Source organism: Macaca nemestrina, chromosome 15 (assembly GCF_043159975.1).
Source record: "Macaca nemestrina isolate mMacNem1 chromosome 15, mMacNem.hap1, whole genome shotgun sequence".
Taxonomy (NCBI): domain Eukaryota; kingdom Metazoa; phylum Chordata; class Mammalia; order Primates; family Cercopithecidae; genus Macaca; species Macaca nemestrina.
In genome coordinates this window covers 54,114,353-54,128,529 of record NC_092139.1, presented here as the reverse complement: position 1 = coordinate 54,128,529, position 14,177 = coordinate 54,114,353, and the positions used below count along the sequence as shown (strand labels likewise).

At 38.0% G+C, this 14,177-nt stretch overlaps 1 protein-coding gene across 5 annotated transcripts in view; it reads left to right on the top strand.

Moving 5' to 3' along the window:
- LOC105486802 (Ral GTPase activating protein catalytic subunit alpha 2) overlaps positions 1–14,177 on the top strand; it is a 318,021-nt gene that overhangs the window by 224,293 nt on the left and 79,551 nt on the right. For all 5 annotated transcript variants that reach the window (XM_011749858.3, XM_011749855.2, XM_011749856.3 and 2 more), the window contains one exon: positions 10,424–10,551. In XM_011749858.3, coding sequence (XP_011748160.2) covers positions 10,424–10,551 — 128 coding nt within the window. The remainder of the gene's footprint in view (positions 1–10,423; positions 10,552–14,177) is intronic.

Here is a 14,177-nt window from a genome sequence, read left to right as displayed (position 1 = left end):
AGAAGACCTGCCCTGTAGTATGAGGTTCCACAGGTCTCGTACAGGTTGAGCCTTGATGGACGATCCTGATGCCTTAGTGATGAGGAAATTTTACCTTTGGCGCAGCTGGGGCCAAGCTTCTCAGGATGACCGTCCTTGGCCAGGTGCTTACATGGAAAGCAGCTCTGGTCTGCTCAGCCCAGTGGCAACCCTCCACTTGCCCATTCTCGCATGTGTGTAGAAACTTTCACAGTTTCTTTTCTTGTTGGCTTCTTCACCTAAAATTATTTTCTAATTCACTGTTGCAATATTCCCTACCAGTTACATTGATCTGTTTTAGAGATTGTGATCATGATTGCAATTACTATTGACTTCACAGACCCTTTCTTTCCATCGTTCTGTGATGGGCACTGGTATTTCTCTCCAGGTATAAAAACATGTACTCTTTCCTACCTGACTTTACCGTTTTGGTTTCTGGCCACCTAATTTGTGAGGAACACCCAACAGATCTGCCTTTCCAATTCTCATCACCCACCAGATCTTATCTCCTACTGACACACAGTGAGGGTGCCTTTTGTTCAGCCTTTCCATTAAGTAAAAGATGGGAAACTTACCTGGTGCTCTGTATTGCTTTCATTTGGATGACCAGGACATGAAGTGGGTAGATGAGCAGGGGTGGGCAAGTATAGCCGTGCAGAATCTTTAGAGCAAGCTGATAATTTCTGCAGGGCATTTCATCAAGTCCCATATCATCTGGCTTCCCACACCTGTTCTTCAGCCTTTTCTCTTATCTCCATGCATTTCCGTAAACACCTATTCCAGAGCTTTCCATTCTTCTCAGATCCAGTCTAGGCCTCTACACCTGCCTCACTTCCTTTTGTGGCCCTACCTCTGACTTCACTTTGCTCTCAGGAATCCCTCAGGAGTGCTGTGCAGCCCTTTGCCATGTTCTATCCACAGTCTTTCTGTTTATTTATCTGTAATACTTTAATCATTAACTGTAGGCACAGCATTCATATAAACCAGCTAGCACTCAGCTAAATTAGAATCTCTTGAAATGCCCTTTGGGGAACCCTGCCCTAGAAAAGACAGCCAGACCCACTTCATGTTTTCATTCCTATTTTAACATTTGTCCGGAGTGCTCCACTCTTCTCACCATGAATCTCTGCCAACACCCATGGTCATGACCACCTCCTACATGAAGCCTTCTATGGCTTCTCTCAGCTAGAAAAGAATTCTCTGTAGCTTCAGAATATTTTATCTGTGTCCACCCTAAAGCTTTTTTTCTCTTTTGCCTTCTTGAATACATAGTTTTACCTCTCCTGCAAACTACTTACAGTTCAGAGTCTCAATTTTTTCATGTCTGTATTCCCCCACAGCCCTTAACAGAACTTTGATCAAATGATGCAAATGAATAACTGTTAAACAGATGACATGTGAAATCTCTGCCCCTTTTGACCCAGAAAGATTCACTGTAGTCTTTAGAATTTTCAGACAAAGTTTTAGAGTCTTCTGAGTATTCATTTTTCCCAAAAGCTATATCTTCTGGTATTTTAGAGAACTTATTTATATAATACAGAGATAGGAATGTAGGGAAATAAAAATTCTGTTTTTCAGAAATAAACCTTACATTTCTCTTAAGGTTTTTACATGTATCTCAAAATTGTATTTTTGTTGTTGTTGTTGTTGTTGTTGTTTTTTACCTTGCCTCTCAGTACTATTGCAACACACTTTTGGGCATTTGAACCTTTTAGTCACTCTGTGAGGCCCATAGGGCAGACAACACTGCCCTTGTGCTCCATACATGTGTGTAGTTGATATGAGTATAAATAATTTATCCAAGAGTACTTGATTCTGGTACCAAGTCCAGCATCCTGAATCCCAGTAGACTGAATCTCTTTAAGAGTAGAGAGGTATCAGTTTTCACACCTGTATGCAAATGCTTTTTATATTCTGTGTACACATCCTGTGTTCACATTATAGGTATATGTGTGAAGTCTAGGAGAAATTTGAATTCTAGACCTTCGTATTAAGTTACCCACCTCTTCCATGATAAAGGCAGTGCCAAAAATCTGGACACAGAAATCAGTCATATCATTGTTATGAACACAATACCTGCAGTTTTTTAGCAGAATGAGTAACTGACCAAACTGGGTAAGTTAAGCCACGCGCATTCTTCATTTGTCGTTTTCAATGTGGCCTCCCTCTCGGCAGTATTCCAATCCTGGAGGCTGGAGGTTATCTGTGAGGAATCGGAACAGAGTTCGGTTGTTCATTGCCCTGCTTTGAACAATCAAGATGTCTGTATTGCATCCTTGAAAGATTAATCCCCACAAATCAAATGGGTATTTTCAGATCATTTTCTGTGTCCCAAGGATTCTTTTTTGTCCTTGCTCCAACAACTGGGCATGTCCTTGTGCTGGCATGCTGGCTAGTGTTGCAACATGGACTTCAGTGTCATCACTTTGCTGCAAAAGGCTTTCTTTGCTTTCACAGTATCTTGCCAGGAAGAGTCCCTGGATATGAAGTGTCTTCATCTGGACCCAAACCTGAGAAAGAGAAATTAATTTGGGCTGCACCTTCTAGGTGTGTGCCTCCCCTGAGCACTGTACTTGTTTAGTCAAGGAACACATGATAGGGGCTCCACATGCAGCTCCTAATCTGCAGGTGGTAAGGAAATTCAGTTTGTCTGCAGTCGTGGAAAATCTTGTTAATCCCCAGGCTTTGGTCATCATGCTAGGAGAGGGCACTTAGGAGTCACTCAGAAACTTTAGGTGTTGTGAAATATACACGCTCAGCAGGATGAAATACCGAGATAAGGTTCTGTTTAGGACTAATACTTGGTGTCGTCTTCCATTAAATTTACCATTGAGCATGGGATCAGGAGTGAGTGCTCCATGAGAACCCTTCCCCATCCACTTTGTACAGCAGCAGCACTGTTTTCCCTGGCAGGACCACTCACCCTGTCTGTACTGGAGCCTCCTTTACTGCCTCAGTGTCCAGTGGTCTGCAGAGCCTAAAATACCTGACCATCAGTTTCCACTTCCCACTGAGAATACTGTCTTCTTCTAGGAAGTACTTAAGTACTAAAGTACTCCTTAAGTACTAAAAACTAAAGTCAGAGACTATCATCATAGGGATAGGAAAAAAGGACATAACATATCTTATGGGTCAGTATCCCCAACTTATGGGGGAATATATCCTAGTTAGCTTGGTGAATGAGTTTTCAGCAGTCATCAAACAAGCAGGAGGCTGTGTGGGTAGGCCGTCCTGTAACTCCACTGGTCCCATGTACCTTACTCATACTGTCACAGGTTGGGATATATCTTGCTATGAGGTAAGGCAAGTCCCTACCCAGTTCTTCTTTGGCTTTTTAAGTCAATTTCATTTCTATAAATGTCTCAAAGTCAGCTTGTCAAGATACATACATGCAATGCATTAAATCAATAGGTCAATCTAGGAAGGAAAGTCACAGCAATATTGAGTCTTCTAGTCCAACAACAAATCTATCATTTCATTTATTTATACTAACATCTCTGAATAAAGTTTTGTAACTTTCTTTATACTTTCCTTGTTAGATCATTTTATATTTTTATGCTTTCGTAAATAATATTTCCTTTTCTAACCATTTGTTGCTGGTGGACAGAAATGCATTTGGATTTTTGGTGAATTTATTCTGTATCCGTTGACTTTGATAAACCCTCTTACTAATTCTGACCATATGCCATAGATTATTTTGGAGATTCTGTGAGTACAGTTATATCATCTAAAAAAACGACAGTTTTACTTCTTCCTTTCTAGTTTGTAATCCTAATATTTGTGTCTTGCATTACTGTATTGGCAAGGATCTCCAGTGCAAATGTTGGTAGATGTGATGTAGGGGGATATTTCATTTCTCCTTCACAGTCTCCCACATCAGGTTCTCAATGTTTCACTATTTAGTAGTTGCTCTGGAATACTGTAGATATTCTTTAACAGATTAAGGAAGTTCCCTTCTATTTCAGGATTGCTAAGAATTTTTTTCCTTAACTGGATTTTGAATTTTATGAACCACTTGTTTAAATGTCTTTTGAGATGATTACCCAACTTTTGTCATTCAGTCTATTAATGTGGTTGTATACAGACTGATTTTACTGAAAATTGTGTTCTTGGGATATACCCGACTTGGTCATGATATTGTTATTTTTGCCCATTATGGAATTGGCTTGCTAATATTTTGTTAGGGTTTTTGTATGCATGTTCATGAGTGAGATTGGCCCCTCATTTTGGTATTAAGATTGTACTAGCCTAATAAAATGAGTTTGTTTTCTCTTTTCCTATACTATGGAAGTTTCTCCAAAATAATAGTTATTTGTTCTTTGAAGATTTTATAGAATTTGCCAGTGAAGGCATCTGAGCTGGCTTTTCCTTGTTAAAATGTTTTTTTCTACTATGTTTCATCTACTTTAAAGCTCATAGAATTATAGCTTTTATATATCGTCTTGTGTCTGTGTTTGCTAAATTTTATTTTTCTTCGCATTTGGCCATTTCATCTAAATTTTCAAATTTATAGCATAAAGCTACGTATATTTTCTAAGTATCTATAGTTGGATTCCTTTTTCTTTCTAATATTATTTATTTGTGCTTTTTTTTTTCTTGATTCACCTTGCCAAAGAAATGTCAATTGTATTAGATGTTTTTCAAAGAACCAAGTTTTTTTTTTTTTTTTCAACTTTTATTTTAGATTCCAGGAGTACATGTGCAGGTTTGTTACCTGGGTATATTGCATGATGCTGAGGTTTGGAGTATGAGTGGTCCTATCACCCAGGTACTGAGCTTAGTACCCAATAGTTAATTTTTCGACCCTTGCTCCCCTCCCTCCCCCTTCTACTAGTTCCCAGTTTCTATTGTTGCCATCTTTTTATACAATTTTTGTTGTTAACTTTATGTACATGAGTACTCAGTGTTTAGCTCCCACTTATAAGTGAGAACATGCGGTATTTGGTTTTCGGTTTCTATGTTAATTTGCTTGGGATAATGGCCTGCAGCTGCATCCATGTTGCTGCAAAGGACATGGATTTGTTTGATTCTTTTGGTTTTTCAGTACTTCTTGAGATGGGTGCCTATCTCATTGTGTTGCAGTCTTTATTTCTTTGTAATATGAGCATTTGATTCTACACGGTCCCTGTAAATACTGCTATAAGGTATAAGTTATAATATCTGCTAGTCTTATTTTATCAGTTAGCTTGACATATTGCTAAATTTCCATTTCAGTATTTTGTTGACCCATGAGTTATTCAGAAGTGTATTTCTTAATTTCTAAACGTAGAGGTTTGTGCCAATTATCCTTTTGTTGTTTAATGTCGATAGCTTTTTGGGCACAGAATATGGATTGTAAAATTCCCACCCCTTGAAATTTATTGAGATTTGCTTTATGACCTAGAACAGAAGCCAACAAACATTTTTTGTAAAGGGCCAGATAGTAAATATTTTAGGCCTTGAGTCTGTCACAACTAAATAACTCTGCCATTATTGTGCAAAAGTAGCCATAGAAAATGTGTAAGTGGGCCAGGCACAGAGGCTCATGCCTATTATCCCAGCACTTTGGGAGGCAGAGGTGCATGGATCACTTGAGGCCAGGAAATCGAGACCAGTCTGGCCAACATAGTGAAACCGCATCTCTACTAAAAGTACAAAAAAAATTAGCTGGGCTTGGTGGCACAGGCCTATAGTCTCAGCTACTTGGGAGGCTGAGGCACCAGAATCACTTGAACCCGAGAGGTGGAAGTTGCTGTGAGCCAAGATTGAGCCACTGCACTCTAGCCTGGGCAACAGAGTGACACTCTGTCTCCAAAAAAAAAAAAAAATGAAAATGTGTAAGTGGATAACTCTGGCCATGTTCCATTGAAATTTTATTTATGAACTGAAATTTAAATCTCATAATTTTCACATCGCAAAATACTCTTTTAATTATTTTCCAACTATTTACAAAGTAAAAAACATTCTTAGCTTGCAGGCCATACACAAGGAGGTGCCAGGTTGGAATTAGACCCTGCTGACTGTATTCGTGGATCCTTGGCTGAGAGGATATGGTCAATTTTAAAAAGTATTCTGTACATGCTTGAAATGTGTTTTCTGCAATTGTTGGGTAGAGTATTTTATATGTTTCCGTTATGATGAGTTTGTTAGTTGTCTCGTTCAGATCCTCTGTATTCTTGCTGTTTTCTGGAAAACGTTTCCTTGGAAATATATTAATATTGAAAAGGACACAAATTGTAAGTGTACAGCATGATGGATGTTTTCAAAGTGAACACACTTGTGTAATACCACCCCAGATCAAAATAGCGGATATTGCCAGCCCCCAAAATTCTCACTCGTGCCCCATCTCAATCACTAATACAATGAAGAAGTGGCCGCTAGTCTGACTTTTGGGCCTGTTGATTCATTTTACTTGATTTTGAACTTTCTGGGAATGGAATTATGTAGTATGAACTTTTTAGTGTCTGTTTCTTTCACTCATCATTGTATTTGAATTATTTTCATGATGTTACATGTAGTTGTGGTTTATTCATTTTCATTACTGTGGAATATTCTGTTGGGTGAATATAACACAAACTTTTAATTTGTTCTCCTCTAGATGGACCTTGTGGCTGTGTTCTGTTTGGTGAATATGTGTAACTTGCCTTTTCATTTTTGTGATGGGCAGAGTTTCAGAAATTTATATAAAGTCCAATGTATTTTCTTTCTTTTATGATTTATGCCTTTTGTACCCTGAAAAATCCTTGCCTATCCTAAGGTCGTGGTGATTTTCTCATGTTTTTTTCTAGAAGCTTTATGGTTTTAGCTTTAATATTTCAGTCTATAATCCTCTCAATTTTTGTGTGTGATATGAGATGAAGGTCGAGGTTCACTTTTCCATATGGCTTTCCAGTTGTTCCAGTGTCTTTATTGAAACAGACTTTTTTCTTCCACCAAACTGATATGCTGCCTTTAGTGCAAATCAATTACCATGTAGGTATGACTCTATTCTTGGACTCTGTATTTTGTTTTATTGAAATATTTGTTTATCCTGGTACCACTATAATGATTTCTTTATTATTATATTTTTATAGTGTGCCTTGAAATTAGGTAATATAAGTCTTATTATTATCATCTTGACTAATTTCTGTCTTTTCATTTCCATGTGAACTTAGAAGTATTTGGTACATGTATATTTTTTAAAAGCTTGCCAGAATTTTGATTGGGTTTTGTTGAATCTATAGCTTAATTTTAGCAGAATTGATATGTTAACAATATTGAAACTTCCAGTCCATGAACATTGTACATCTTTCCATTTATTTAACTTGTCTTTAATTTATCTCATCACTGTTTGGTAGTTTTCAATATAGATGTCTTCCATATTCTTTTATCAAATTTATTCTATTTTGATGCAATTATAAACAATGTTTTTACAGGTCTTTTCCCAATCATTGGTTGCTAACATTCAGAAATATAATTGATTTGAGGAGTATATTGTTTTCTGAGACTTATCAAAATTCACTCACTAGTTCTAATTAAATTTCTTTGGACTTTTCATATACATAATTGTGTTATCTGTGAATAAAAACAATTCTACTTCTTTCTAACCTTTATGTTCCCTTCATCTCCCCTACCCTTCTTTCTTTCTCTTAATTTTCTTTATTGTAGTGACTAGGATCTTCAAAAATGTTGAGTAGAAGAGGTGAACATAGACATCCTTGCCTTTTCAGATCCCTTTAGGAAACACTTAATCTTTCATCATTAATTATGACACCTTTTTCCCCCTTTGAGCTCTCATTAAGTTGAGGTATTTCCTTTCTATTCCTGGTTTGCTGAGCGATTTTGTTCTGTTTCGTTTTTCTAATTATGAATGAGTTAAATTTTATTTAATGCTTGTTCTGTATCTGTTAAAGTCATATTGTTTTTATTCTGTATTTTGTCAATGTGGATTTTTGCACATTGCTAAAATAAATTGCATTGATGGATTTATGAATGTTAAATGAACCTTGAGTTCCAATGGAAAATTCTGCTTGATCAAGATATATTGTCCTTTTTTATCTTGCTGGATTTAATTTACTAAAAATGTATAAAGGATTTTTGCATCATTGCTGAGAAATGTTAGTCCATAGTTTTCTTATCATTGATGTCAGCTCTTTATGGTCAGAGACAGTCTCTCATTCATTATTGTATCCCAAGCCCCTTCACCAGTGCCAACCACAGAAAAGGGGCTTTACAGATAAATAGTTTTTGAGAGAAGTTAAAAGACCTAGGATGGAGACCCACATTCATTAATTTAAATTATTTAAAATATTAATGAATGTAACTCATTTAGCAGGTATTTGCCTTCCAATTGTGTGTCAGGCACAGTGCTACTCAGAAGGGGTTTTCTTCCTCCATCTCTAGCCACTCCTTCTTTTCTAATTGTTTCTCATTTCTCTAAGCTCTAAACATTGGAAAGCCAGAGCATAGAGTCCTTGAGTCTCTTTTCTTGATCTTTTGTTGATGTTATCTGATCTCATGGCTAGAAGCATCATCTCTAAATGAACAGCTCCAACCTAGGCCTTTCCCCTGACTCTAGCATGGTATATCTACACTTGCTCAATACATCATCACTGGATACTTAGCATGTCTGAAGTTGAGCTAATGACCCTCCCTCTCAGTCTTCTCCATTTCAGGAAAAGGTAGCTACAGCCTTCCAGTGGCCAGGCTAGAAACTGTGTCATCATCCTTGACACCTCTCTATCTCTCCCATCTCATTAACCATCCTCAACAAATCCTGACAACTCTACCTTCAAAATGTATCTATCACCTTTCTCCACTTCTGCTGCCATTCTGATCCAAGCCATTACCATCTCTTGCCTAGGTTATTCAGTGGTCACCAGCTAGTCTACATAATTCCCCTTTGCAGTTTTCTCAACACAGGTGCGAAAACAATACCTTTGAAATGTAGGTTAGATCATATCCCCTGCTTCCCTAAACCCTCAGGAGGCTTTGATCTTTCTCAGAATAGAAATCCAGAACCCTTAAAACTTCCTACAAAGCCCCCTTGTGATCTGCTTGACTTTAGCTCTTAATTCTTCCTTTTACTCGCTTGGCCCCAGCCACGGTGACTTCCTTGCTGTTGCTTAAACATAGTCATTCTACTCCCACCACAAAGCCTGTGCTGTTACTCTGCCTGGAATGTTCTTCCATTAGATCTTCCTATAGCTTGTGGTTCATTCATCACTTTCTTTAGGCCTTTACTGAAATGTCATCCTCTCCTTAAAGCCCTCCCTGGCCATTAGAGCCAACTGGAGACCCCTCCCAAATATAAAGTTCTGTTGCTCTTCCCTGCTTTATTTTTACCTTAGCACTTTTCCTGCCTATCATATATTTTATATGTTTATACTGTTTATTCTCTGAAATCTCCAATAAATTCCAAGCTCAATAAATTCAGGGATTTTTGTACTATTCACTGTTGTTTCCCCAGTGAGTAGAACAGTGTCCATCACATAATAAATGTTTTCTGAATACATGAATAGGCAAGTAATAAGTGAATGAATATAAGAGTTACATGATCTCGTGGAGCTCATGTAAGAGTTGTAATCTCATGGAGCTTACAATCTCCATATTAGTGAATAAAATTAAAGAAATTCTAATGGGAGAAAAAGGAGAGAAAAGAAATAAATCCAAAAAAGGCAAGTACAGAAACTTGTGAGTTTTCCACATAACAGAAATGGGTTCCGCTAAGAAAAGCTAGTCTCTATTAAAAACAGAAGCCGGGTGTGGTGGTGTGACTATAATTCCAGCTACTCAGGAGACTGAGGTGGGAGGATGCTTGAGCCCAGAACTTCCAGGCTGCAATGGGCTGTGATTGTGCCCCTGCACTCCAGGTTGGGTGACAGAAGGAGACCCTGTCCCAAAAAAAAGTAGAAAGAAATGAAGGTAATACAGTATCTTGGAAGCAGAGGGGGGAAAGGTCAAGAAGAATGAGGACTGTGTGGGACTTTGTAGTTGTTGACAGGGATCGTCATCATCTCCTTTAAGAGTTAATATACATCAGCACCCGTGGCAGGAACATTACCAATTCCATAACTGGTTTCAGACGGATGCAAGACTAGTGTTGTGCAGTGAAGCATGTCTGTGTATCATGCATAATTCACATGATGTAGGCACTTAAGAGCAATGCCATTTCTATAAATGACAACAGAAGAGAAAAAACGAATAACCTGGTAAGATTTTGTCGTTGAAAGTTTGGCTGGAGAATGCCTAGTAGAGGAGCATTGTGGAGCAGTCCTGCTTCACTCAATTTGAAAGCCCTGGACCTGCGTCCTGTTAACATCAGCGTCTGCTCTGTGGGTGACAGCTTACATGCTCATTGCAGGTCTGACATCAGTCAGCTACTCTCATATCTTTGATTTGACTTTTACCAGTTTTTAAAATTTGTTTTTCCATTTCAAATCAACAGGTTCCATTTTTTGGGCCTCTGTTCGATGGAGCCATAGTGAGTGGGAAGCTGCTGCCAAGCCTTGTATGTGCCACGTGCATCAACGCCAGCAGGGCTGTGAAGTGCCTCATCCCACTCTACCAGAGCTTGTATCTTTTTGCTTTAAATATGTAACTTACTAACCATCCCAGAATCAAGATTCCTGGCAATTTTTCATAAGAGGTAAGTATTCAAAACTGAATTGAAGAGGGAAGAGAATTTTTTTCAGTCTCTGTTAAAAATAACATAGTGTGGTTTTTCATAGCATTTGTTAATTTATATTAAATATAACAATTTTGTGCTGCATTAAACTTAGAGTTTACTTTCAAGATTTACTCACATACGTTTGTGTCTGAGAAGCTGTGACCACTATGAGATGCTCCTGTCTCCTTAGGTATTTTGCCCCACGTTCAGTCTCATCCTGTATCCCTCTTATTTGTGGCAGCCCATTGTGTATAAGGTGGGATGCTGAGCAAAACGTACTGCTCATTCAGAGTGCCTACCAGAAACCACAGCAAATGAAATGACCCCAATAAATCAAAGAATGTGGCAGGTACCGCATGAGAACTGCAAGTAGGTTTCTGGAAGATCTGAGGAGATAGAAATTGCTTCTGGTTGAGAGGAGAGGGCCACCTGAGAACTGCAAGTAAGTTTCTGGAAGATCGGAAGAGATAGAAATTGCATCTGGTTGAGAGGAGTGCGAAAGGTGTCCTGAATTAAGTTGCATTTGGACTTATCTATAGGAATAGCTAGACATTCTTTTGTAATTCTCCCAAATCATTGATATTTTCTTCTCTAGATCCTGATTTTGTTTCCAAAAACAGAATAAATTTCGCTCCTAAAATTTTTTCCTCAAACATTAATTGGCCTGCCGTAATCCTTAAATTCGAGCATGATCTCAAGTTGTAAGAAAAAGAGATTAAGATGGGTGACCTCATAAAATTGATGCAAAAAAAATTTTTTGACCTCCTAATAAAACTTAGAATCTCTTTGTTTCTAATTGGTATTGATAATAATTTGAAACGTATTGTGTTTGACCTCTATATATACTTCTCCAAACCTAATAGTAAGTGATGTGTTGCTATAGCGGGTGAGAGTTGGGGGTGGATGAAAACTATCCCATGTGAATAGATACAGTTCATAAAAAAATACCTCTCATTAAAATCCTGGTCACTTCATTGACTGATATTCTGCCTTTAGATTAAAAAAAAAATACATATGCCATGTGGCAACTTAAAATTATCATAGAAATGAGTAGTAGAAAAGAGCTATTAGGTCCCATCTGGTCCCTCCCCCGGGGGCCAGGGCAGCATTATTCCCTTCAGTGTACCCTTTCGTGCTTTGTCCAGGCTGGTGGTGAGTGTTTTGGAGATGGCATTCTTTGCAGTGATTTCCACAACACTCTAGTCGTAATCTTATGGCTGGTGTCAATTTGGCCGTCAGCATGGAGTTTTTATTTCACATACTGTTAAAAAGAACCTCTTGGCAGAAATGAGAAGTGATTGGTTTGTCAGTTTGCATGTCAACTAGGACGAGCTGGGCACTCATCAGTCAAGTATGTTGGACCAAGGCACCAAAAAAAATTTTTTTTTTATTTTACAAATGAGAAAATTCCATTTTATATTAATTCCATTGTGACTTTTGTCATGTCACCTTCTCTACTTATTGAACTTCTCATTATAAAATACTTGCTTTGTTATTTTGTTTAACACTGCTTTCTCAAATAAGAATGTGATACAATTGGAATAATCAGGTTTAGGGAAAACAGTATTTTTTAAAGTTCAAAGGATACTATTCAGCATCACTTTGAAAACTTTTCAAGCAGTGACACATCAGGACTAATGTGGATACCAGCTTGGGCTACTGATGCTATCGTGTGTTAGTAAGTGTACTCTAACTCACAAAATAGCTAACTTGACATCTCAAACAACAATATAGTACAGAAATTAGGAAAAAGGTTTAAACAACTATTATGTTGATCAATATCAATATTTTAAACTTTTTTTTGTCTTGTACCTGGAGAAAATTTAGTTGATGTTATTCAAATAAATTGTTTAAAACAAGAAATCAACTGTTATACATAATTTTTTATAGAGATGGAGCTAGTGGGGAAAACTTTGCAATCATTTAACTACTTTATTCTTTTAATTTCTGTCTGGAGAAGGGCTAATATTCAGGACAGAAATAAGGAATATAATAGAAAAAAATAGAAAACAATAAGGAAAAGGGTTTTTTGGATTTTTACTCTTTAAAAATTACCAATTTTAAGAACTCTGGGCCAGGCGTGGTGGCTCATGCCTGTAATCTCAACATTTGGTAGGCCAAGGTGGGCAGATCACTTGAGGTCAGAAATTTGAGACCAGCCTAGCTAACATAGCAAAACCCTGTCTCTAGTAAAAATACAAAAACATTAGCCAGGCATGGTGGTGCACACCTGTAGTCCCAGCTACTCGGGAGGTTGAGGCAGGAGAATTGTTTGAACTCAGGAGGCAGAGGCTGCAGTGAACCAAAATTGCACCACTGCACTGCAGCTTGGGGGGCCACAGAGAGAGACTCTGTCTCAAAAAAAAAAAAAAAATCTACCTAAGCTATTAATAATTATTTCCTTTATGTTTTGTTAAATCCAAGTCCACATATGGTTTGGCAAAAGTCCATTGATTATGTCATACCTTATGTCTGAAATTTGCTGCTTCATTGAGATAAGTCTTAGATTTGAATTTTGAAAACCACTGAATAACTTAACAAATTCTAATTATAGGTGTCTTGTTACATTTATTCATTTTCCAAACAACTACTGTGGACTCACCGTTGCCAAATCCAGTGCTGAGAGCTGAGGCTACAGCAGGGAGAAAGGTAGACCAGGTTTGTGCCTACATGCTTCACAGAGAAAACCCGCACATTGATAAAAATATACACGAATTGAGAGAAGTTCAGTAAAGAAACTTTTAATAAATAGAGAGTTTGGGTAAAAAAGGGTCAAGGCACAGAAAGGCCTATCCAAGGAGAGAGCATTTGGGCTGAAATTGGAGGGATGAGAGAGACGCAGTCCTCAGAGAGTAGGGATGGCGTTCCAGGCAGAGGGTACAAGGACTCAGATTGTTCATGAGTGACAAACTTGCGTTTTTCCAGGATTGTATGCATTTTCAAGTTCATCAGGTGCTTATGATGGACCCAAGAGCCAGATTCCAGCAGAGATGGTGTTCTGGTTGATCCCCGAGGAACTCAAGCTTGCCTAACTCTTTCTGCTCATGCCCACCTTGGAAATTCTCATCTTAGCACAGCATCCAGAGTAAACTCCCACAGCTGCCTGATGTCAGGTGCAATAAGTGGGGAGGGAGTATAGGGCCCACCCCGCCCCCAGCTTATGTAATCTCCCAAGGGCTGAGGAGATCAGCAGTACCTTGGGCACACCTAGAACCAGGGCTGGCTATACAACCTGAGGGTCCCAGTGCACAATGAAAATATAGGGCTTCTTTTTCAAAACATAGGAAAAAATGCCTTTAAAGCCCCTAAAATATAAAGGTTTTCCCATTTGTCTATAATCTCTCAACTTGTCATCATATTTTTTATTTGCTATTTAATGTTATTCTAAGTAATGTTAAAAATTTAAATTGTTAGCATTATCTTTATTTATTTATTTATTTATTTATTTATTTATTTGAGATGGAGTCTTGCTCTGTTGCCCAGGCTGGAGTGCAGTGGCGTGATCTCAGCTCACTGCAACCTCCACCTCCTG